This window comes from Vidua macroura, chromosome 30 (assembly GCF_024509145.1).
Source record: "Vidua macroura isolate BioBank_ID:100142 chromosome 30, ASM2450914v1, whole genome shotgun sequence".
NCBI classification, from domain to species: Eukaryota; Metazoa; Chordata; class Aves; order Passeriformes; family Viduidae; genus Vidua; species Vidua macroura.
In genome coordinates, this window is record NC_071600.1 from 3,120,364 (window position 1) to 3,146,103 (window position 25,740).

Below are 25,740 nucleotides of genomic sequence, written 5' to 3' on the forward strand. Positions count from 1 at the left end.
CGGCTGCATCTGGCAAAGAGCGAGCGCAGCCAGAGCTGAGGGGCTGCGGGAGAGGCCGGAGAACACAGCCCAGCCCTGCGCTCCCCAGGCAGGGACAGCCCCGGGATGCCCCAGGGGATGGAGCACGGCCGCTGCGGGGTGTCTGCCCGGCCCCTCTTCCATCCTGTCCATGGGCATGTCCCCAGGGGATGGGATGGGATGGGATGGGATGGGATGGGATGGGATGGGATGGGATGGGATGGGATGGGATGGGATGGGATGGGATGAGATGGGATGGGATGGGATGCCATGGGATGCCATGGGATGCCATGGGATGCCATGGGATGCCATGGGATGGGATGCAGTGGTGCCAAGCTGGCTGCAGGCACCAACCCTAAGCCCAGCTCTGCCACTCACCCTCCTGCAGTGGCTCAAATGGCACCACCTCTTTGATCTCCTCTACTGGGGCAGCTCCAGGGCCTTCTTCCTCCTCCTGCACCCAGGCCAGCTTGGGCACTCTCAGGGGTCTCTGCTCCATGGCAGTGACTGGATTTGTGGCTACTTGCAGGAGAGATGCCTTGGAAAAGCCCCGAGTCAGCAAGTCCTGCAGTCGTGCCTGGAAGGCACCTTCAAGAGAGAAGCCTCAGGAAGGCTACAGGACAGCAAGTCCTGCACTCTGGTCTCGAGGGCTCCTGCCACAAGGACAGGAGACGCCTGTCAAGGATTGATTGTGGTCAGGCCTCGAGGGCACCGGTGGCAGGGATGGGAGATGCCTCCGGGGCACCAAGTCCCACGGTCTGCCCTCAAGGGCACCTGCAGAAGAGAAGCCTCGGGAAGGCCACAGGTCACCAAGTCCTGTGGTCTGGCCTCGACGTCAGCTGCAGGAATAACGCCTGGGAAAAGCTCCGGGTCAGACACGAACGAGTGCGCTGTGCGGGGGCTCCTCACGGCCCCGCTCTGTCCCGTCCTGTCCCGTCGCGTGCTCCAAGCACTCTGGCGTGGTCTTGTCACCGCCAGCTCCTATGTCACCCCGTGTCACAAAGGGCCCTTGGACACGCTGTCCCGTTTCATGCCATGAAGGCACAGAGGAATCTGGCAAGTAAGAATCCTCACTTCAGGAAAGCTTTACTTCCCATTGTTCAACTCAAGTAGTTCCAAAAATTTGCAAACTTCCCAAATTAATTTGGATGGCCTGAGAAGGTGAAGATTTGGAATTTTGCTTCCCATCTCAAAGTAGCAACTCGTTTGCCTTAAGCTCATCCACTTAGGATCACTTTACAGAACGTAACACTGCACAAAAAAAGGGCAAAACCAAGGGCCATTCTTTGGTTTTCTCTGAAGGGATGATAATATCCTAATTCTCTTAAGGAACAAGAGCTCTCAAGAAATGAAAGTCCACTCAGTGGTACTGTGATAAACTGTGGTAACTTGTTTGTTCATCAAAAGAATTGGAATATTAAAGGAGGAAATATAAAAATTAAAGTATAAGGGACTAGCCTTATACTAGCTTGTAGCAACTGCTACAAACCGCAAGGCTATAGATATATTGCAAAACCGCAAGATTACAAGTATGATTAATCATCATATAGGGAGCTTTTTGTAGCTTTTTTGCAGACACAGGCTAAGGATGTTGGGGGATGGCTGGAGCTGATTGTGAAATCAGCGACCACCAGGCGGCGGCCACTGGAGTGGACAGCGTGGGAGTGCTCCGGGTACGCCCATCACTGTCCGGAGCCGATTGTGAAATCAGCGATCACCTGCCTCGACACAACGCAGAAACGACGCAGAGAGATGATCAAGCTACGCACACCGCTATCGCAAAATACACGAATGAAGAAACCTCCAAGAAACTATAAAAAGAAACTGAATAAGGGAGTGGGGTGTGGGGCACTGCAGTGTGGGACACTGCAGGAGGGGCGGTTTGGAGACCCCTACCCACCCAGCGCTGTTTTGCTTGCTACTGCTTGCTGTAATTAATAAAATTCTAATTGACCTTAAAAAGGCTGAATCAAATTATTCGCCTCAATTTATCACAATTTGGTGCCGTGACTCGGATAAAGGAAACCCGGGAGGGAGGCCCCACTAGGGTGAGGCGCCCCACCGCCTTTTTGCGGTGGACCTAAGGGGGGGCTTCCTCCTTGGGCCTTTACCGACGAACCTAAAACTCAGTAGCAAGCAAAGTTAGCCCCGTTAATCTTTGTGCACGAAGAACCGCGGAAGAGTGAACACGCAGGAAGCGTAAGTAGCCCCCGGTGGGCGGTGGGCCTCCTTTTTCCAGGGTTGATTAAAACCTGCTGGATTGAGGGATTAATATTCCAAGAGCATCCAGGGTTGATTCAAACCTGCTGGATTGACGGATTAATATTCCAAGAGCATCCAGGGTTGATTCAAACCTGCTGGATTGAGGGACTAATGTTCCAAGAGCATCCAGGGTTGGGGGACGTAGGAGGAGGGGAGCTGCACCCCCTCGGCGTCGAGTTACCCTCGGTGGGGAGGCTCCTGGGTTAGGAGGAGAGCAAGCGGGCCTAATCCAGACACGGAGGTGGACTGCGTCAAAGTTCCTGGGGCGGGGGATCCCCGGAGAAACTTCCCCAAGTTTCGGCTTACTAGTTTGGTATAAGTGTATGTGCTCGGTGGGCCCCGTACAAGCGGGCTCCGGAGTGCGTGTGAAAGGGACAAAGCCTCGACCCCGGAAACGGGGTCTTTAAGAGTCGTTTAGGGGTGTGTAGTCCCGGGGTGATTGAAGTGAATAAGAAGATACACAGGGCGAAGCCCCGGTCGAGAAACGGAGGCGCCAGAAAGACGTGAGTAGTCCGGTCTGCTCGGTCGCTCGGTCAGGGGTGGGAGTCCTGGAGTGCAGCGAATGCGAACGTGTGTGTGAGAGGGGAACTGGCAGCTCAGATTCCCCAAGTGAGTGTGGACCCCATAGTAGTGCATTTCCCATATCCGGCGACAGAGTGGGCCACGAATTGGGGGAAGCGACTGTCGTATTGTTTGTGTTGAGTGTGAGAAGGCACTCTAGAAGATGGGTCAGAGAAAAAAGTAAATCTGCTGAACCCATGGGTGGGAGAATCTCGGTAAAACTTCCACTAGGCTTAACGGTAAAGTATTGGGATGCCTTTCCTTCTAGAAAAGGAAAAGATAGGGTTAAAATGATCCATTATTGTATGAAAATTTGGGGGGAGTAAACGGACAGGGAGAGACCAGCTGTATTGGCCCGTGTTTGGGTCGTCTGAGGATTGGATCTGTCAAGCTCTAAATATATATATATATTAACTCCAAAGAGCCCTTTAACCAAGAGGAGAGCGAATATGCAGCTCTTTGGATAGTGGGAGAGATTGAAGAAAGCTTTCCAGTTGTATTCAGGGGTGGACCCCAATACCCCAGAGGGTGAGACACTTTTGAAGGTGCATTTTGTGGTCGATTCTTGGGTGGACATTCAGAAGAAGTTGGAGAGGTTGGAGGGATGGCAGGCGAGAGGATTGGATGAGTTGTTGTGAGAGGCTCAAAAGGTGTGTGTTGGGAGAGAGGATGAGAGTTTTAAAAAGCAGTCAAAAATCATGTTGGCAGCAGTAAGGGAGGGACAACGGAATCCCCAAAGAAGAACTGGAGGTCAGTCTAGAGGTCAGACTGATGTCCAGAGAAGTTGGTTTGAGGGGAAGTCGAGAGGTGGAGAGAGCATTGTCTGTTTCTATTGTGGGAAGAAGGGACACATAAGGAAAGAGTGTCGGCAGAAGATTGTTGATGAGGAACAGTTCAAAGAAGATTAGGGGGGTCGGGGGCTCTATCTGCTGGGGACAAGGGAAAGAACAGAGCCCCTAGTAAAATTAAAAATAGGTCCCCAGCAACAAGAATATGAGTTCCTTGTAGACTCAGGGGCGGAGAGATCAACCGTCCAGACCCTTCCCCAAGGGTGTAAGATTTCACCTGAGATAATACAGGTGATTGGGGCCAAAGGGGAACCCTTTGGAGTACCTGTAATTAAGAATGTACTCTTAGAAAGTGATTCTAAATTGGGAATTGGGTCATTTTTACTAGTTCCAGAAGCAGATTATAATCTATTAGGGAGAGATTTGATGGTCGAGTTGGGGATAGGGATAGAGGCAAAAAAGGGAGAACTAACAGTAAAACTATATCCTCCCCGGGCTGAAGACGAAGAAAAGATTAACCCAGAAGTTTGGTATACCCCCGACAGTGTGGGGAAATTAAATATTGAACCCTTTGAGGTAACTATCAGAAACCCAGAAATCCCTGTCAGGATTCGACAATATCCCATACCCAAAGAGGGGAGGGAAGGACTAAAAACAGAAATAAAGAGACTTTTGGAAAAGGGACTTTTAGAACCCTGTATGTCCCCTTTCAATACCCCCATTCTGCCGGTAAAGAAACCGAATGGCAGTTACAGATTGGTGCATGACTTGCGGGAAATCAATAAAAGAACAGTTGAGAGATTCCCAGTCGTAGCCAATCCACATACTATTTTAAGCCAACTTGGCCCAGAAAACCAGTGGTATAGTGTAATAGATCTTAAAGATGCTTTTTGGGCCTGTCCCCTTAAGGAAACCTCTAGAGATTATTTTGCTTTTGAATGGGAAGACCCGGATACACATAGAAAACAACAATTGAGGTGGACAGTCCTTCCCCAGGGGTTTACCGAATCCCCAAATTTGTTTGGGCAAGCTCTGGAACAAATATTGGCAGAATATTCACAGGGGGAGGGGATTGTGCTTCTACAATATGTAGATGATTTATTAATTGCAGGGAAAGAAGAAGAAAGAGTAAGGGAAGAAACTATAAAACTCCTAAATTATTTAAGCCTTAAGGGACTCAAAGTTTCAAAGTCGAAATTACAATTTGTGGAAGAGGAAGTTAAATACCTCGGACACTGGCTGACTCAGGGGACTAAGAAATTGGATACTGACAGAGTCCAAGGAATACTTTCCCTGGAAGCTCCAAAAACTAAAAGGCAGGTTCGGCAGTTACTGGGACTTTTTGGGTATTGCAGACAATGGATTGAAAATTTTAGTGGGAAAGTTAAATTTCTGTATGAAAAATTAACAACAGACGGGCTATTAAAATGGAGCTCCGAGGATGAGACCCGGTTAAAATCATTAAAAACTGAACTGGTCAATGCCCCTGTTCTCAGCCTCCCGGATCTAAAAAGACCATTCTTTTTATTCATTAATGTCAAGGAAGGGGTGGCGTACGGGGTGTTAGCCCAGGAATGGGCTGGAGGAAAGAAACCAGTGGCATATCTTTCAAAGCTTCTCGATCCTGTTAGTCGAGGGTGGCCTGCCTGTTTGCAATCGATAGTGGCTGCTGCCCTTTTGGTAGAAGAAGCAGGAAAGATAACTTTTGGGAGTGAACTAAAGGTTTTATCTCCTCATAACATCCGTGGAGTACTACAACAAAAAGCGGATAAATGGATAACAGATGCCAGACTCCTAAAGTATGAAGGCATCCTAATTTCTTCTCCTAGGTTAAGTATTGAAACCACAAGCTTACAAAATCCAGCCCAGTTTCTATATGGGGAACCAGTTGTGGGACTAACTCATGATTGTCTTTTGCAAATAGAGGAACAAACAAAAATAAGACCAGACCTCGAAGAGGAGGAATTAGAGGAAGGATATCGATATTATGTAGATGGATCCTCTCGGGTCCTTGAAGGGAAAAGGAAATCTGGGTATGCTATTGTGGATGGGAAGATTTTTAAGAAAATAGAATCTGGTCCTCTTAGCCCCAGCTGGTCAGCACAAGCATGTGAATTGTATGCAGTACTCAGAGCTTTAGAACTACTAAAAGGAAAAGTTGGGACCATTTATACTGATTCAAAATATGCTTATGGGGTGGTTCATACATTTGGTAAAATCTGGGAAGAAAGGGGACTTATCAATTCACAGGGAAAGGGGTTGATACATGGGGAATTAATTCGGAAAGTGCTCCAGGCCTTGAGAGGTCCGGAAAGAACAGCTATTGTTCATGTAAAAGGACATCAAGTGGGAATGGGAAACTCAGTACGGGGAAATAACTTAGCCGACCAGGAGGCGAGAAAGGCAGCTCTAATGAGTTTAAAACCATATAAGGGGGGGGTCGCACAAAGGGAAGATTGCTCCACTTGTGGAGCTGACTTAGAGGAAGAATCATGTTGGGCTTGTTGGGATGCATACGGGATTGATTCGATACAGTGTGCCTGTGATAACCCCCAGGACAAACATTGCCGGTTCCATGGACCCATTAACCATGTGTTAGCCTTCACGGTACAGGAAAAACAAAAACTAAACCAAATGGGGGTGAAGGAAAAAGAGGGAGGCAAGTGGATACTACCGGACTGGCGGGAGGTACTCCCAAAAGGAATGGCAATGAGGGTCCTGCAAGCAATTCATGAGAAAACCCACTGGGGAACACAAGCCCTGGTTGACCAATTTGCAATTAAATATATGTGTATAGGGGTCTATAACCTTGCAAAACAGGTAACCCAACAATGTTTAACCTGTCAAAGAATAAATAAACAACAATTAAGAGAAAGACCAATGGGCGGAAGGGAACTGGCACAATGACCCTTTTCACATATACAAATAGATTTTACAGAATTACCAAAAGTGGGGAGGTATAAATATTTATTGGTACTGGTAGACCACTTAACCCATTACATGGAAGCTTATCCTACGGCCCGAGCTACTTCGAACACTGTGGTAAAAGTATTATTAGAGCAAATTATCCCCCGGTATGGATTAATTGAGTGTTTAGACTCGGACCAGGGACCCCATTTCACCTCTAAAATTGCAAAAGATGTCCTGACAGCTTTGGGGACTCAATGGAAATATCACACCCCATGGCATCCACAGAGCTCGGGGAGGGTGGAAAGAATGAATGGAGAAATAAAAAAACAACTCACAAAGTTAATGCTGGAAACAAAAATGTCATGGGTTAAGTGCCTACCTCTTGCCTTATTGAACATTCGAACTCAACCCCGAACTGATGTGGGAATCTCCTCATTTGAAATGCTATTTGGAATGCCTTATGATATGGAAGCCCCCACAGATCACCCCTGCCTAAAAGATTCTCATATAAATTCTACATTACCCAAATTATGAGCAGAAGGCAGGAATTGAGGAAGAAAGGAGTGTTGGCACAGAGACCACCTCTGGATATCACAATCCATAAGATAAAACCAGGGGATCAAGTACTTATTAAGTCTTGGAAGGAAGATTCCTTAACTCCATGTGGGGAAGGTCCTTTTCTTGTTTTGCTTACCACAGAAACGGCAGTCAGGACGGCCGAAAAGGGGTGGACTCACGCCAGCCGAGTGAAAGGCCCGGTTGCCACAAATAACCAGTGGAGAGTGGCTAGCCAGCCTGGGAACTTGAAAGTGACTCTTAAGAAAAACTAATGAACTCTGTGGACATTATCCAAATCAACCATAAGGGGAAGCAAAGGGATACAATTACAAACTAGCTAAAGACTATATAGTGATTTGTAATAAGGAAGGTTGTGGAGATTGTTATCCTTTTGTGTGCTTTATATGTAAAATTTGCCAAGAATGCTGGTGGGTCCATTGCCAGAGGGGAAGACCACCAATTGGGGTTTGTACTGAGTGCTATAAAACTCAGCGAAAACTAACTGAAACTGTGCTAAGGATAGGAGAATTGGAAAATCGGTGGGTCAGTTTTGGATCTGAGTGGTGGGAAATATTCTTGTTTTCATACTAACGAGCCCACTCCATTTGCTGCTCAGATAATAAAAGGGTGTTGTCGAAAGGAACTGAAGGGGATTCCTTGCAACCCACTTCTGGTCAAAGATAAGAACTGGGAACAGTACAAGGCTAGGCAGGAGCGGAAAAGGGGACGCTCAGGCGAGTCCTGCTGCTGCCGAGAAGATGGTTTACCTCGCGGCTCGAAGCACCCGAGTCGGCGAGCGAGGCAGAGAGGAAAAGGCCAAGCCCCCTCTAAGTGGAACAATGCTGAAATGCTCCAACTATTGCCAGCCGAGTACTAGGATCCCTCAAAGGACCAGTCTAAGTGCCTCCGAAACACCAAGGGAGCAGTAAGCCAAAAAGGGGAAAACAGGATATTACAAAACAAAATCAAGGCTAGGACTCCACCCTTATTGGCAAATTATTAGTTTTCTATTGCTCTGTCCTAGTGGTGTTTCTAGTCAGGACAATGCTGAACACTTTACTTCTAGCCTACGAAGCAGCAAAGCGATTTGATGAACAAATGGTAAAAGAGAAAATGGGGGATTGTGATAAACTGTGGTAACTTGTTTGTTCATCAAAAGAATTAAAATATTAAAGGGGGAAATATAAAATTAAAGTATAAGGGACCAGCTTGCTTGTTAAGAGATAGGGGAAGCATCTGTGAAGTTGGGAAACAGGAAGCAACTGCTACAAACCGCAAGGCTATAGGCATATTGCAAGGCGCAAGACCACAAGTATGATTAATCATCATATAGGGAGCTTTTCTTAGCTTCCTTTGCAGACACAGGCTAAGGATGTTGGGGGATGGCTGGAGCTGATTGTGAAATCAGCAACCACCGGGCGGCGGCCACCGGAGTGGACGGCGTAGGAGTGCTCCGGGTACGCCCATCACTGTCCGGAGCCGATTGTGAAATCAGCGATCACCTGCCTCGACACAACGCAGACACGACGCAGAGGGATGCTCAAGCTACGCCCACCGCTATCGCAAGAGACGCGAATGAAGAAACCTCCAAGAAACTATAAAAAGAGACTGAATAAGGGAGTGGGGTGTGGGGCACTGCAGTGTGGGACACTGCAGGAGGGGCGGTTTGGAGACCCCTACCCACCCAGCGCTGTTTTGCTTGCTACTGCTTGCTGTAATTAATAAAATTCTAATTGACCTTAAAAAGGCTGAATCAAATTATTCGCCTCAATTTATCACAGGGGTCTCATCAGCCCCTCTAGAAATCTCAGCCCTCATTCTAGAGAAGCTGCAGACTCTATAGAGAAAGCTTACCAAATTGTGTTATGAACAGTTTCCAGGTGTTCCCCAGAGACGCGGGCAGGGCTTTCCTAGTTCCCATGGCAACACTAAAAGAAAACTACTAACTCTAGCTAAGAACCGATATTGAAATGCTAATTAGCTAATTGCTCTGTTTGTTTTCTCTAAACTACCTTGGGACAACCAGCCCCCCAACCCTCCACGCTGCCACTCTGAGACTAACATGCAAATAAAAACCCCTTAGGATCATGGGAGTATTTTTAGGAAGAAAAAAAGAATATAAATCAAAAACTGAACACAGTAGAGGAGTCTAGGCAAATGCCCTAGCTGAGGAACAGGGAAACACATCCCCTGATTGACTTTTAACTGTCGCCATCACCTAAGAAGGAACAGACTATGTCAGGCTCTGTGAAGCAGGAAGACAGAGACAGAGAGCCCTGGTGCTGCCACCATGGAAGGAGTGGGGACAGCTGTTGTTCTGGACTTCAGCAACAGACTCTGCACGCCACGCCTCCTCATCCTCGGGCCACCGGTGTGCCACAAGGAAAGGAGAAAGGACAGCTGCTGCTCGGGACTCCAGTGACCGACTCTGCACGCCGCCTTCCTTTCGGCTGCCTGGGAAAGCTACGACCGCGGGGGCGAGCTCTGCGTCGAGCCCCCTGCCCAGCTGATCTTTTTAATAAAGAGCTGAACATTAATAAAGGCATTAGCCCTGTTCATTTCAATTACTCAGAGCTATCATTTGATTCCTTTTACAACATGCCTAATTAGATGCTATTTGTGATAAATTGAGGCGAATAATTTGATTCAGCCTTTTTAAGGTCAATTAGCATTTTATTAATTACAGCAAGCAGTAGCAAGCAAAACAGCGCTGGGTGGGTAGGGGTCTCCAAACCGCCCCTCCTGCAGTGTCCCACACTGCAGTGCCCCACACCCCACTCCCTTATTCAGTTTCTTTTTATAGTTTCTTGGAGGTTTCTTCATTCGCGTCTCTTGCGATAGCGGTGTGCATAGCTTGAGCATCTCTCTGCGTCGTTTCTGCGTTGTGTCGAGGCAGGTGATCGTTGGTTTCACAATCGGCTCCGGACAGTGATGGGCGTACCCGGAGCACTCCTACGTTGTCTAGTCCGGTGGCCGTTGCCTGGTGGTCGCTGATTTCATAATCAGCTCCGGCCATCCCCCGACATCCTTAGCCTGTGTCTGCAAAAAAGCTACAAAAAAAGCTCCCTATATGGTGATTAATCATACTTGTAATCTTACGGTTTTGCAATATATCTATAGCCTTGTGGTTTGTAGCAGTTGCTACGAGCTAGTATAAGGCTAGTCCCTTTAATTTTTATTTTTTTCTCCTTTAATATTCCAATTCTTTTGATGAACAAATAAGTTACCACAGTTTATCACAATCCCCCATTTTCTCTTTTACCATTTTGTTCATCAAATCGTTTTGCTGCTTCGTATGCTAGGAGTAAAGTGTCTTCTACCTCAGGACAGTTTTCTTTCGGCAGGATTCCATGAGTTCTAAAGAGTGAAGTCAAAGTAGCCACACGTTGCAACATCCTCCAATTCCATATGAGTGTTAAAATGGACATTATTAAACTTATAGCGACTAGAATTAGTAAGACTATAATGGGGTGACTTAAAGTGTTCATGATCCCAGTTGCAGTTGGTGACCATCCGAATAGTGCATCCCACCAGTTATGACTTGCATCTTTTTTTACTCTCTGCAGGACTCTGTTTATTTCAGTTATATCATGATGGATAGTCACGAGAGTTTTCTGCCCATTCTTGTGAATTTCTTCTATAATTTTCATTAGATCTTGGTGTTTCATTAATTGTTTAACCAGGGTTGAATTCATTCCAATGGGTGTGGGTGGTAATTTGTTGTATGTTGTGTAGTTTGATTTTATTAATTGGTGGGATACAACTGGTGCTGAGTAGTTAAAGTCACACCCAGTAATTTTGATAAAGTTGCAAATACAGAAATTGGAATGATTTCTAGTAAATAGGGGGACCTTGTTCTTATCAATTTCTATAACAGCACACACAGTCCTTAAACACACGCAGCCATTACCGATATACACTAATACAGTTCGTGGGTTGGGGTCCGGGCGGATTTCAAAGTGGCAAATGCCTTGGTCAGTGTCAAGGCATACGTCTTGAGTGCTAATTAAATTAGTCTCACAGATAAATCCCTGCTGTTCCCAAGCAATGCAAGGTTCTAGGTTAATGGTTTGCCATTTCCCTCGGTTTTTCCAGGCCCATACCCTATGTTCTGAGGGGTATAATACTGACTTTTCATGACTTATTCCTAAGGCAACAATAGGGTGTATAGTGTGAATTATGGCATTCCGTATAGTGAGCACAAAGGCAGTAGCAGTGTTAGTGGTGGGATTATAGGTAAAATTTACCAAGGTCCACCAAGATTGGGAATTCCTCTCAAAGTCTGTGGCATTGTCCCAGACGACCCTTCGTACTTCAGTTGGAAACACCCCCTCACTTCCTTCTCTTATGATTAAAGCTGCTGTTGATTGTATCCATAATTGTGCTTGTATACAACTAAGGGCTAAAGATATGTTCTCTTGTGCCACTTGTAACATGTCTACCAATAAGTCATGGTCGTGATCCTCAATATCTCTCCATCTTGGCAGTACCTCTGAGACTTGCCACTGATTATCTCCTAGTGCCAGTAGAGAAGACTGTAAAGGCTGTTTTAACTTTGTCAGATCGTTAGTTGCTGTAGCTAATTTGTTCATTAATATCTCAGAGTCGATCCCATTCAAAACCCCCAATCCGGTTCCTAACATCCCGGTTAAATCCCTTCGCATTCTACCTCGGAGATGTACTTGTTTTTGTAGCCACTTTGTCCATCCTTCAAAGGATGACCTTAGGAAGGGAGAGCAGGCTGGCTGAACTGCCGAGATATTAGTTTGCATTAACAGTTCAACACGTTTAAGGGACCATTCTGGGTTAAAGAGCAGTTTTTGTTGACCCGTATTTCTTATGACATATGGGCCGATTTCATAAACCTTGGGTTCAAGATTGAATGGTATATTTTTGGTGTGTACTTGAATGCTGGAGTGGTTGGTAAAAGGCTTAGCCATGGCGTTTATTGTAAATTTGAAAGACAACCCAATGGTGTTGTGGGCCCAGAGGCAAACCACGTCAACAGTTTGTCTTAATGTGAAGTTATACCAACAGTCTAATTCACTTGGATGATTGCATACCTTCGAATGCTTGTGATTATCTACACTGATTTGGATAACTTTATTGTAGGTAGTCCCGTTAATCATTCGACACCCTATCTTAATTTCCTCTCCTATGGTTCCTTGAAGTGACCACCCCTCTTGTTTTTTCCACTCCTGTTTAGTATATATCTGGTTATCGTGCATGACTAGAGTTGTTAAATTTAAACCTTCTAAATCAGGCTGGCTTCCCATAGATCCAGTGTATTGGGTAAAGGCTTGGGACCACAGCCATTCAGCATTGTCTTGACCAGAAACACCATTAGGACAAAGCAATAGAAAGCTAACAATTTGCCAATAAGGGTGGAGTCCTAGCCTTGGTTTTGTTTTGTAACATCCTGCTTTCCCCTTTTGGGCTTGCTGCTCCCTTGGTGTTTCGGAGGCACTTAGACTGGTCCTTTGAGGGAGCCTAGTACTCGGCTGGCAGTGGTTGGAGCATTTCAGCATTGTTCCACTTAGAGGGGGCTTGGCCTTTTCCTCTCTGCCTCGCTCGCCGACTCGGGTGCTTCGAGCCGCGAGGTAAACCATCTTCTCGGCAGCAGCAGGACTCGCCTGAGCGTCCCCTTTTCCGCTCCTGCCTAGCCTTGTACTGTTCCCAGTTCTTATCTTTGACCAGAAGTGGGTCGCAAGGAATCCCCTTCAGTTCCTTTCGACAACACCCTTTTATTATCTGAGCAGCAAATGGAGTGGGCTCGTTAGTAAAAAAAAATACTCAGGGTATATTCCCTTTGGTAAATATTTTCCACCACTCAGATCCAACACTGACCCACCGGTTTTCCAATTCTCCTATCCTTAGTACAGTTCCAATTAGTTTTTGCTGAGTTTTTAGCACTCAGTACAAACCCCAATTGGTGGTCTTCCCCTCTGGCAATGGACCCACCACCGTTCTTGGCAAATTTTACAAAAGGATAACGATCTCCACAACCTTCCTTGTTACAAATCACTATAGAGTCTAAAGCACACAAAAGAATAACAATCTCCACAATTTTCCTATTGCAAATCACTATAGAGTCTAAAGCACACAAAAGAATAACAATCTCCACAACTTTCCTATTACAATATCACTATAGAGTCTAAAGCACACAAAAGAATAACAATCTCCACAATTTTCCTATTACAAATCACTATAGAGTCTAAAGCACACAAAAGAATAACAATCTCCACAACTTTCCTATTACAAGTTACTATAGAGTCTTCAGCTAGTTTGTAATTGTATCCCTTTTGCTCCCCCTTTTGGTTGATTTGGATAATGTCCACAGAGTTCATTAGTTTTTCTTAAGAGTCACTTTCAGGTTCCCAGGCTGGCTAGTCACTCTCCACTGGTTATTTGTGGCAACCGGGCCTTTCACTCGGCTGGCGTGAGTCCACCCCTTTTCGGCCGTCCTGACTGCCGTTTCTGTGGTAAGCAAAACAAGAAAAGGACCTTCCCCACATGGAGTTAAGGAATCTTCCTTCCAAGACTTAATAAGTACTTGATCCCCTGGTTTTATCTTATGGATTGTGATATCCAGAGGTGGTCTCTGTGCCAGCACTCCTTTCTTTCTCAATTCCTGCCTTCTGCTCATAATTTGGGTGATGTAAAATTTAATATGAGAATCTTTAAGGCAGGGGTGATCTGTGGGGGCTTCCATATCATAAGGCATTCCAAATAGCATTTCAAATGGGGAGATTTCCACATCAGTTCGGGGTTGAGTTCGAATGTTTAATAAGGCAAGAGGTAGGCACTTAACCCATGACATTTTTGTTTCCAGCATTAACTTTGTGAGTTGTTTTTTTATTTCTCCATTCATCCTTTCCACCCTCCCCGAGCTCTGTGGATGCCATGGGGTGTGATATTTCCATTGAGTCCCCAAAGCTGTCAGGACATCTTTTGCAATTTTAGAGGTGAAATGGGGTCCCTGGTCCGAGTCTAAACACTCAATTAATCCATACCGGGGGATAATTTGCTCTAATAATACTTTTACCACAGTGTTTGAAGTAGCTCGGGCCGTAGGATAAGCTTCCATGTAATGGGTTAAGTGGTCTACCAGTACCAATAAATATTTATACCTCCCCACTTTTGGTAATTCTGTAAAATCTATTTGTATATGTGAAAAGGGTCGTTGTGCCAGTTCCCTTCCGCCCATTGGTCTTTCTCTTAATTGTTGTTTATTTATTCTTTGACAGGTTAAACATTGTTGTGTTACCTGTTTTGCAAGGTTATAGATCCCTATGCACATATATTTAATTGCAAATTGGTCAACCAGGGCTTGTGTTCCCCAGTGGGTTTTCTCATGAATTGCTTGCAGGACCCTCATTGCCATTCCTTTTGGGAGTACCTCCCGCCCATCCGGTAGTATCCACTTGCCTCCCTCTTTTTCCTTCACCCCCATTTGGTTTAGTTTTTGTTTTTCCTGTACCGTGAAGGCTAACACATGGTTAATGGGTTCATGGAATCGGCAATGTTTGTCTTGGGGGTTATCACAGGCACACTGTATTGAATCAATCCCGTATGCATCCCGACAAGCCCAACATGATTCTTCCTCTAAGTCAGCTCCACAAGTGGAGCAATCTTCCCTTTGTGTGACCCCCCCCCTTATATGGTTTTAAACTCATTAGAGCTGCCTTTCTCGCCTCCTGGTCGGCTAAGTTATTTCCCCGTACTGAGCTTCCCATCCCCACTTGATGTCCTTTTACATGAACAATAGCTGTTCTTTCCGGACCTCTCAAGGCCTGGAGCACTTTCAGAATTAATTCCCCATGTATCAACCCCTTTCCCTGTGAATTGATAAGACCCCTTTCTTCCCAGATTTTACCAAATGTATGAACCACCCCATAAGCATATTTTGAATCAGTATAAATGGTCCCAACTTTTCCTTTTAGTAGTTCTAAAGCTCTGAGTACTGCATACAATTCACATGCCTGTGCTGACCAGCTGGGGTTAAGAGGACCAGATTCTATTTTCTTAAAAATCTTCCCATCCACAATAGCATACCCAGATTTCCTTTTCCCTTCAAGGACCCGAGAGGACCCATCTACATAATATCGATATCCTTCCTCTAATTCCTCCTCTTCGAGGTCTGGTCTTATTTTTGTTTGTTCCTCTATTTGCAAAAGACAATCATGAGTTAGTCCCACAACTGGTTCCCCATATAGAAACTGGGCTGGATTTTGTAAGCTTGTGGTTTCAATACTTAACCTAGGAGAAGAAATTAGGATGCCTTCATACTTTAGGAGTCTGGCATCTGTTATCCATTTATCCGCTTTTTGTTGTAGTACTCCACGGATGTTATGAGGAGATAAAACCTTTAGTTCACTCCCAAAAGTTATCTTTCCTGCTTCTTCTACCAAAAGGGCAGCAGCCACTATCGATTGCAAACAGGCAGGCCACCCTCGGCTAACAGGGTCGAGAAGCTTTGAGAGATATGCCACTGGTTTTTTTCCTCCAGCCCATTCCTGGGCTAACACCCCGTATGCCACCCCTTCATTGACATTAATGAATAAAAAGAATGGTCTTTTTAGATCCGGGAGGCTGAGAACAGGGGCATTGACCAGTTCAGTTTTTAATGATTTTAACCAGGTCTCATCCTCAGGGCTCCACTTTAATAGCCCGTCTGTTGTTAATTTTTCATACAGAAATTTAACTTTCCCACTAAAATTTTCAATCCATTGTCTGCAATACCCAAAAAGTCCCAGTAACTGCCGAACCTGCCTTTTAGTTTTTGGGGCTTCCAGGGAAAGTATTCCTTGGACTCTATCAGTATCCAATTTCTTAGTCCCCTGAGTCAGCCAGTGTCCGAGGTATTTAACTTCCTCTTCCACAAATTGTAATTTCGACTTTGAAACTTTGAGTCCCTTAAGGCTTAAATAATTTAGGAGTTTTATAGTTTCTTCCCTTACTCTTTCTTCTTCTTTCCCTACAATTAATAAATCATCTACATATTGTAGAAACACAATCCCCTCCCCCTGTGAATATTCTGCCAATATTTGTTCCAGACCTTGCCCAAATAAATTTGGGGATTCGGTAAACCCCTGGGGAAGGACAGTCCACCTCAATTGTTGTTTTCTATGTGTATCCGGGTCTTCCCATTCAAAGGCAAAATAATCTCTAGAGGTTTCCTTAAGGGGACAGGCCCAAAAAGCATCTTTAAGATCTATTACACTATACCACTGGTTTTCTGAGCCAAGTTGGCTTAAAATAGTATGTGGATTGGCTACGACTGGGAATCTTTCAACTGTTCTTTTATTAATTTCCCGCAAGTCATGCACCAATCTGTAACTGCCATTCGGTTTCTTTACCGGCAGAATGGGGGTATTGAAAGGGGACATACAGGGTTCTAAAAGTCCCTTTTCCAAAAGTCTCTTTATTTCTGTTTTTAGTCCTTCCCTCCCCTCTTTGGGTATGGGATATTGCCGAATCCTGACAGGGATTTCTGGGTTTCTGATAGTTACCTCAAAGGGTTCAATATTTAATTTCCCCACACTGTCGGGGGTATACCAAACTTCTGGGTTAATCTTTTTCTCATCTTCAGCCCGGAGAGGATATACTTTTACTGTTAGTTCTCCCTTTTTTGCCTCTATCCCTATCCCCAACTCGACCATCAAATCTCTCCCTAATAGATTATAATCTGCTTCTGGAACTAGTAAAAATGACCCAATTCCTAATTTGGAATCACTTTCTAAGAGTACATCCTTAATTACAGGTACTCCAAAGGGTTCCCCTTTGGCCCCAATCACCTGTATTATCTCAGGTGAAATCTTACACCCTTGGGGAAGGGTCTGGACGGTTGATCTCTCCGCCCCTGAGTCCACAAGGAACTCATATTCTTGTTGCTGGGGACCTATCTTTAATTTTACCAGAGGCTCTGTTCTTTCCCTTGTCCCCAGCAGATAGAGCCCCCGACCCCCCTAATCTTCTTTGAACTGTTCCTCATCAGCAATCTTCTGCCGACACTCTTTCCTTATGTGTCCCTTCTTCCCACAATAGAAACAGACAATGCTCTCTCCACCTCTCGACTTCCCCTCAAACCGACTTCTCTGGACATCAGTCTGACCTCTAGACTGACCTCCAGTTCTTCTCTGGGGATTCCGTTGTCCCTCCCTTACTGCTGCCAACATGATTTTAGACTGCTTTTTAAAACTCTCATCTTCTCTCCTAACATACACCTTTTGAGCCTCTCGCAACAACTCATCCAATCCTTTCGTTTGCCATCCTTCTAATTTCTCCAACTTCTTCCGAATGTCTATCCAAGAATTGACTACAAAATGCACCTTCAAAAGTGTCTCCCCTTCTGGGGTATTGGGGTCCACCCCTGAATACAACTGGAAAGCTTTCTTCAATCTCTCCAACCATTCTGTTGGATCTTCATCTTTTTTCTGGTGCTCTTTAAATGCCTTTTGTACATTCTGCCCACGAGGAACAGCCCTCCTTATTCCCTGTAATATTATATTCCGCAAATCGCTCATGTGTATGCGATGCACCGGGTCTTGGTTATTCCACTGAGGATTCTGGAGGGGCCATTTGGTGTCTGCTAATGGTCCTTGCTGGTGTTCATCGTCCCAGATTCTCATACCCGTCTCCCTAATCATTCTCCTTTCCTCCACAGAAAATAGGATTCCCAATATAGATTGCAGCTCCTCCCAAGTGTAAATGTTAGGTCCTAAAAATTGGTCTAATCGCTCCGCCACCCCCAGGGGGTCTTCCAACAGATGTCCCATTTCCTTTTTAAAATCCCGGACATCTCCCGGACTTAGTGGGACAGATATATATCCCACTCCCAAAATTTGGGCTGGCTGCCCTGGTTGTGCTGCATTTGGGTTGGGTACCATTCCCATCCCATGTTCTCTAAGAGGAAATATGCCCAGTTCTTGTTTCTCCCTTTGTCGGGTTTGACTCCTAGTGACTCTCCGGGACATCCTGGGGGTTTTCCCCTCCGACCCCCTAACCTCTGATCCCTCGTCATCAGATAATTCTTGAACGGGGGCTGAGGGTTCAGGGTATTGTAGCAGGGGTGGAGGTACTGGAGGAGGTGGTGGTATATAGGGAGGAGGAATAACTGGGGATATTTCCTCCTCCTGTATTTTTTTCTTTTTCCTTTTACTATTGAGAGCAAATAGCTTTGTTCTTGTCTCCCCCATTATCCAAAGAGCTGCATATTCGCTCTCCTCTTGGTTAAAGGGCTCTTTGGAGTTAACATATATATTTAGAGCTTGACAGATCCAATCCTCAAATGACCCAAATACGGGCCAATATAGTTGGTCTCCCCTTATTTGTTTACCTCCCCAAATTTCCATACAATAATGGATCATTTTAACCCTATCTTTTCCTTTTCTAGAAGGAAAGGCATCCCAATACTTTACCATTAAGCCTAGTGGACTCTCCTCTGGGATCTGAGGAAGTTTTACCGAGATTCTCCCACCCATGGGTTCAGCAGATTTACTTTTTCTCTGACCCATCTTCTAGAGTGCCTTCTCACACTCAACACAAACAATACGACAGTCGCTTCCCCCAATTCGTGGCCCACTCCGTCGCCGGATATGGGAAACGCACTACTATGGGGTCCACACTCACTTGGGGAATCTGAGCTGCCAGTTCCCCTCTCACACACACGTTCGCATTCGCTGCACTCCAGGACTCCCACCCCTGACCGAGCGACCGAGCAGACCGGACTACTCACGTCTTTCTGGCGCCTCCGTTTCTCGACCGGGGCTTCGCCCTGTGTGTCTTCTTATTCACCTCAATCACCCCGGGACTACACACCCCTAAACGACTCTTAAAGACCCCGTTTCCGGGGTCGAGGCTTTGTCCCTTTCACATGCACTCCGGAGCCCGCTTGTACGGGGCCCACCGAGCACATACACTTATACTAAATTAGTAAGCCGAAACTTGGGGAAGCTTCTCCGGGGATCCCCCGCCCCAGGAACTTTGACGCAGTCCACCTCCGCGTCTGGGTTAGGCCCGCTTGCTCTCCTCCTAACCCAGGAGCCTCCCCACCGAGGGTAACTCGACGCCGAGGGGGTGCAGCTCCCCCCCTCCTACGTCACCCAACCCTGGATGCTCTTGGAATATTAATCCCTCAATCCAGCAGGTTTTAATCAACCCTGGAAAAAGGAGGCCCACCACCCACCGGGAAAAGAGGCCCACCACCCACCGGGGCTACTTACGCTTCCTGCGTGTTCACTCTTCCGCGGTTCTTCGTGCACAAAGATTAACGGGGGGACCTTTGCTTGCTACTGAGTTTTAGGTTCATCGGTAAAGGCCCAAGGAGGAAGCCCCCCCTTAGGTCCACCGCAAAAAGGCGGTGGGGCACCCCACCCTAGTGGGGCCTCCGTCCCTGGTTTCCTTTATCCGAGTCACGGCACCAAATTGTGATAAATTGAGGCGAATAATTTGATTCAGCCTTTTTAAGGTCAATTAGAATTTTATTAATTACAGCAAGCAGAAGCAAGCAAAACAGCACTGGGTGGGTAGGGGTCTCCTAACCGCCCCTCCTGCAGTGTCCCACACTGCAGTGCCCCACGCCCCACTCCCTTATTCAGTCTCTTTTATAGTTTCTTGGAGGTTTCTTCATTCGCGTCTCTTGCGATAGCGGTGTGCGTAGCTTGAGCATCCCTCTGCGTCGTTTCTGCGTTGTGTCGAGGCAGGTGATCGCTGATTTCACAATCGGCTCCGGACAGTGATGGGCGTACCCGGAGCACTCCTACGTTGTCTAGTCCGGTGGCCGTTGCCTGGTGGTCGCTGGTTTCATAATCAGCTCCGGCCATCCCCCAACATCCTTAGCCTGTGTCTGCAAGAGAAGCTAAGAAAAGCTCCCTATATGATGATTAATCATACTTGTGGTCTTGTGTTTTGTAATATGTCTATAGCCTTGCAATATGCCTATAGCCTTGTGGTTTGTAGCAGTTGCTGCCTGTTTCCCAACTTCACAGATGCTTCCCCTATCTCCTAACAAGCAAGCTGGTCCCTTATATTTTAATTTTATATTTCCCCCTTTAATATTCTAATTCTTTTGATGAACAAACAAGTTACCACAGTTTATCACAGTCAGTACAAAGCTCTCAAGGGACTCATTAAAGCAGATAATTGGGGCCATGATTGCACAAACCTCTCACAGAGTCTGTAGCAAAAGGGAAACACCAAGTACCTTAAAAGAACTGAAGTACCTTGAAGCATTAATGAGCCCCACTGAGTGTTGTTGCTGACCAAACCTCTCCAGGGACTAATTACAGCAGATAATTGGAGGCTATGATTGCACAAAGCTGTCTGAGACTCCAAGGCAAAAGCCAAAGGCAAAGTGCTTTGAAAAACCTGAAGTGCCTGGGAGCATTGTGGAGCCCCCAGGGCCATTCCTGAGCAAGGCTCCCCAGGGACTCCTTCCAGCAGATCCTTGAGGCCACTGGGATGTGGGCTAGGGGGGGATGCTGAGGGCAGGACAAGGGGCTGACAGTGCCCAGCCTGGCTGGGGCTGTGCCAGGAGGCCCCAGGGCCTCAGGACAAGGTGTCTCCTGACAGCCCTTGGTGGCACAGACCCTGCTGTGCCCCAGGCCACCAAGACTTGCCTTCTCTTTGTCCCCACCTGTCATCAGTGCCTCCAGTTCTCTGCTCTGCCTGGGGCCTGGGGACACTTTCTCAGTCGTGTCCCTCACTGGAACCCATTAAAAGTCAAAGAAACTTTGGAGTTGGATTCTGACTTGGAGCTCTGGAGAGGTTTCTGCAGCTCCCTCTCAGGGCCTGATGTTCAGGGCCTGAGCACAAAGCCCCAGAGGCTCATTCAAGTCCTTGTGCTGTGTCTGTGCTGCTGAGCTGGGCCGGGCTCCTGGCACACAGGGTGATGCTGGTAAGCAAGCAGAGCTTCAAAAGCACATTTCTCTGGATGAGCAGCTCTTCTCCCAGCCCAGCAGGGCTGGGGCACTGCCTGCAGCCAGCGCGGGCACAGCCCAGAGGCACAGAGAGCTTCAATCAGTCAGGGCTGGGAAGGTGCTGAGAAGTGCCTGGGGCAGAATCACTGCCAGCCCTTGGCACAGGAACCTCTGGCTGCAGGACAATGCAGCTGCAGCTCCTGCAGTGATCTCCTCAAGCTGGAACATGCCAATGCCCACAGCCCCTGTGAGTCCATTCTCTGATGGTCTCTTGTGCAGAGCAGCCAGGGGTGCCCAGGGCTGTCCTGCAGAGCAGGGTCCTGCAGCCCAGGGCGCTGTGCTGGGCCAGGGACTCTGCTGCCTGCCAGGGACAGCTCTCAGCCGGCCCGGGGAGCTGCTGCCAGCGCTGGCCAGAAGCTGTGGGGGGAAGGAGCCACCCTGAGCAGGGCAGGTGCTGCTGCTGAGAGCTGCTGGCTGGGGCAGGGCTGCTCCCAGCTCCAGACCAGCCTGGGCACAGCTCCGGAGGACACTTCCCAAAGAAGGAAAGCCTGGGATTCCTGTAAAGGTCAGGAGCTTTCCTGAGAGTGTTTTCAATTTCCTGCTCGGAGAAGAATGGGAAAGTTGGGGTGGTGACAAAAAGGTTTTTGCTTTTGGTACATTTTTATATATTCATAGCTCTATAAATTACTATTATATTGTTATAAAATTATAATCCTTACTTTACGCTATTAAACTCTTAATTAACTCTATTAAACTAGTATTATATACTTCAATCAATACAATCCTTAATTAACACAAGTACATCTCCTAACCTTTCTGTTAGATTTCAGATCAATAAGCAGACTGTCTAAATACATTCCTGAAATACTGCATTGTCTTTTTACCAGGAAGAGGACCTACAAGAAGAACATTTTGGTTTTTGACCAGAATGTGAGCAGTCATAACAAAAAGTGTGGCAAAGTAGCCCTTGGACCTACACCAATGGGTTGAGCCAGGAGTGTGTAACTGGGACAACTGAATCTCCTATTGGATGTTCCTGTTAAATATCCCAATTAATCAACCTTTAGAAACTGTTGAAATCAGGAGCCGATTGTGCCTCACCCCACTGGGACACCTGGAAGCTTCCAATAAAGGTCTGGTTTTTACTTTACTGTTCTAACTCTGTTGCAAGGGTTGTTTTTGTGTTTTTGGGTTTTTTTTTGGTTTTTTTTTTGGTTTTTTTTTGGTTTTTTTTTTCTTTTTTTCTCTTTTGATCATAGACAGCAGGGGGATGAGAGAAGCAGAAGAGGAATTGTAATCCCAGAATGACAGAACATTCTGAGTTGAAAGGGACACACAGGATCCTCAAAGGAATGTTTGAACATTTACAGAGACTCCAGAACTGTGACTTTGTGTGGTCAGTCTCTCTGCTGGCAGCCTCCCAAAGGGCCTGCAGCCACTGCTCAGCCCTGGACAGCAGCAGCATCACCTTGGCAGGGCCCAGCAGGGCTCTCCTGAGCTGCCCTTGCCCAGCTGCACACAGACCCTGCCCCAGCCAGGGCCCTGCACACAGGCAGGTTTCTGTAGGGCGGGCCGAGGGCACACGGGGTGGGATGGGCTCTGTGAGCGCTGGCAGGGACAAGGCACCTCTCAGGAGGGAATGTCCAGGCCCAGGGAGATGCTCAGGGAAGGAGAGGGGGCTGAACAGAGCAGTGCTGGGGGAACAAGCCCATCCAGCCCCTCACCTGCTCTCAGCCACAGGGAATCCTTTGCCTCTCCCATCTCTCAGTGGCAAACTCTGAGTGCAGCAGGAATGCTGGGGATGTCTGACCTCAGAGAGCCAGGAATGATGTGTGGCTAGGAAAACAATTCCTAAAACCAGCTCCTGCTATCCTTTAGACCTGGAAGTGCAGATGCTACCAACCCTTTCTGCATTAGAAGTGATTCCCCTGACAAATCCTGAATACTCAGCCTTGTCCCTCTGCCACATGGCCACAAACCCAGGGCAGCAGGGCAGGGATGGCTCCTTGAGAGCCCCCACGCTCAGCCCTGGCTGCTCCTGGCACACTCAGCCAGCACAGCTGGAGCTCAGGCAGGGACCTGGGTGAAGGTTTTCCCAGAGCAGGAACAAGGGTGGGTGAGTCCCAGCAGGACAGGCTACAGGGAATGGCCCAGGTTTGGCTCCAGGGAGCCTCTCCTGACTTGTCACTGTCCTTTCTCCATGAACAGGTGCCCATGTGCAGCCACAGCCAATGTCCAACATCAGCTCCATCAGCCACTTCCTGCTGCTGGCACTGGCAGAGACGCGGCAGCTGCAGCTCCTGCACTTCTGCCTCTTGCTGGGCATCTCCCTGGCTGCCCTCCTGGGCAACGGCCTCATCATCAGCGCCGTAGCCTGCGGCCACCACCTGCACACGCCCATGTTCTTCTTCCTGCTCAACCTGGCCCTCAGCGACCTGGGCTCCATCTGCACCACTGTCCCCAAAGCCATGCACAATTCCCTCTGGGGCACCAGCACCATCTCCTACACTGGATGTGCTGCTCAGCTCTTTTTTTTTGTCTTTTTCATCTCAGCAGAGATTTCCCTGCTGACCATCATGTGCTATGACCGCTACGTGTCCATCTGCAAACCCCTGCACTACGGGACCCTCCTGGGCAGCAGAGCTTGTGCCCACATGGCAGCAGCTGCCTGGGCCAGTGCCTTTCTCACTGCTCTCATGCACACAGCCAATACATTTTCCCTGCCCCTGTGCCATGGCAATGCCCTGGGCCAGTTCTTCTGTAAAATCCCCCAGATCCTCAAGCTCTCCTGCTCCAAATCCCACCTCAGGGAACTTGGGCTCATTGCAGTTAGTGTGTGTTTGGCATTTGGTTGTTTTGTGTTCATTGTTTTCTCCTATGTGCAGATCTTCAGGGCCGTGCTGAGGATCCCCTCTGAGCAGGGACGGCACAAAGCCTTTTCCACCTGCCTCCCTCACCTGGCCGTCGTCTCTCTGTTTATCAGCACTGGGGCATTTACCTACCTGAAGCCCCCCTCGATGTCCTCCCTATCCCTGGATCTGGCCCTGTCAGTTCTGTACTCGGTGCTGCCTCCAGGTCTGAACCCCCTCATCTACAGCCTAAGGAACCAGGAGCTCAAGGCTGCAGTGTGGAGACTGATCACTTGGCAATTTCACAAACATTAAACTGTTGGCCAATTTCTGAAAAACACTTAGAATAAAAGTCATCTTTGATACTTTTTTTTGGATTCATTTTGGAGGTCCTTTTTCTTTGTTCTGTTTTTTAAATATTTTCCACAAAGAACTATCATTGTTTGTTCCATTTCTCATTTTCCCTCCACCTTCCCTGTGGCCACAGACTGTGTCAATCACGGGCTGCGCTCTTGGTGTCTTTAAAGGAACTTGAGGATCTCCCAGCAGAGTTTTCTGCAGAGCTGCCCTTTTGTTGCCTTCTCTGGAGCTGCAGCAGCAATGTCTGTGTGCAGAGCTGGGGGCAGATCAGTGCTGGCACAGCAGCTGTGCCCAGCAGCAGCAGCAGCACTTGGTGTTGGCAGTGCTGCTCCCGTGGCCCTGCCCCGCTGCCCTGGTGGCCCTGGTGTTGCTGCAGGGCCTGAGTGCTCTCGGGGCCGGGCACAGTCCTGGGGGTGGCAGTGCCGGGGCTGCAGCAGGGACAGGCCATGGGCACTGCTGGGGCAGCGCTGACGCCTCAGGCCAGGGCCTGGGGGCTCCAGGCTCCTTGCCCAGGCTCTCTCAAGAACACGGCCAGGCCAATGCTCAGCACAGAAAGCCCACGTGAGCAGCCCCAGGCTGGCCGTGGGCAGGCTGGGGGCAAACAGCACGGCTGGTGCTCTGCCAGGGCCATGGGGGAGACGGGAAGGAGCAGCAGAGCAGGGGCTGATCCATCCCCAGTGCGCTGCACAGCCCAGGGCAGCGTCCCAGAGCGTCCTCATGGAGCTGCCAACAACATCCCCCCTCTGCAGCCCTGGCCTCTCCCCCAGCTCACACAGGTGCCGCATCCTTGCAGGCACAGACACGGCAGCGCTGGCTCAGGAGCCCCTGTTTGCATTGCACACAGCAGGCGGGAGCACCCCCGTGCTGGTGCTGTGGGGACATCAACCTGAGGCAGCACAAATGCCATCAGCCCCTGGGGCCAGGAAGGGCTGGGGGACGCCAGGGAAACCACTCAGCTTTGTCCTGGCCTCTGCACTCAGCCAGAAAGTTTGTTCCCATCAGCTGGGACTTTCCTGTCCCACTGCAGACGCTCTTGCTCAGAGCCAGGGCTGCCTGGCAGCCACCCCCAAACTGCCCTGACCATTTCTTGGTTTCACCTCTGCTTTCTTTATTCTTCCCTGGTCCAGATTTCTTCCTCTTGCCCAGCCCTGTTCCCTGCCCTGCACACAGCCCATCCCTGTTTGCCCTTTCCTCTCTGGCCCCACTCCCCATTGCAGTTCCTGACTTGGCACCATGGGAACGGCCCTTGGGGAGCAGGATCATCCCACAAGTGCTGCAGGAATTGTCTGCAGGCTCCTGCAGTGCCTGGTGCTGCTCCCTTGCCAGAGGCAGCCCAGGCCAGGGGGGCACATCTGGGCTGCTGTGTCTGCCTGTGGGGCTCCCTGTTCTGGGCAAGGAGGAGGAGCTGCAGAGGCTCTGCAGGACTGACAGGATGGGCTTTGGGGCTGTGAGGAGAAGCTGAGGGACCTGGGCTGCTGCAGCTTCTGAAGAGGAGGCCCAGGGCTCCTCCTGCAA

The 25,740-nt window shown here is 48.0% G+C and overlaps 1 protein-coding gene and 2 pseudogenes across 1 annotated transcript; 2 read left to right on the top strand and 1 right to left on the bottom strand.

The window, feature by feature from the left end:
• The window catches only part of LOC128820667 (uncharacterized), a 2,212,279-nt pseudogene that overhangs the window by 2,001,945 nt on the left and 184,594 nt on the right, over nucleotides 1-25,740 (top strand).
• The window catches only part of LOC128820669 (uncharacterized), a 1,091,286-nt pseudogene that overhangs the window by 1,001,545 nt on the left and 64,001 nt on the right, over nucleotides 1-25,740 (bottom strand).
• LOC128820653 (olfactory receptor 14J1-like) lies at nucleotides 23,248-24,180 on the top strand. Its single transcript, XM_054001457.1, has one exon. The coding sequence runs from the start codon at nucleotides 23,248-23,250 to the stop codon at nucleotides 24,178-24,180; it is 933 nt and encodes a 310-aa protein (XP_053857432.1).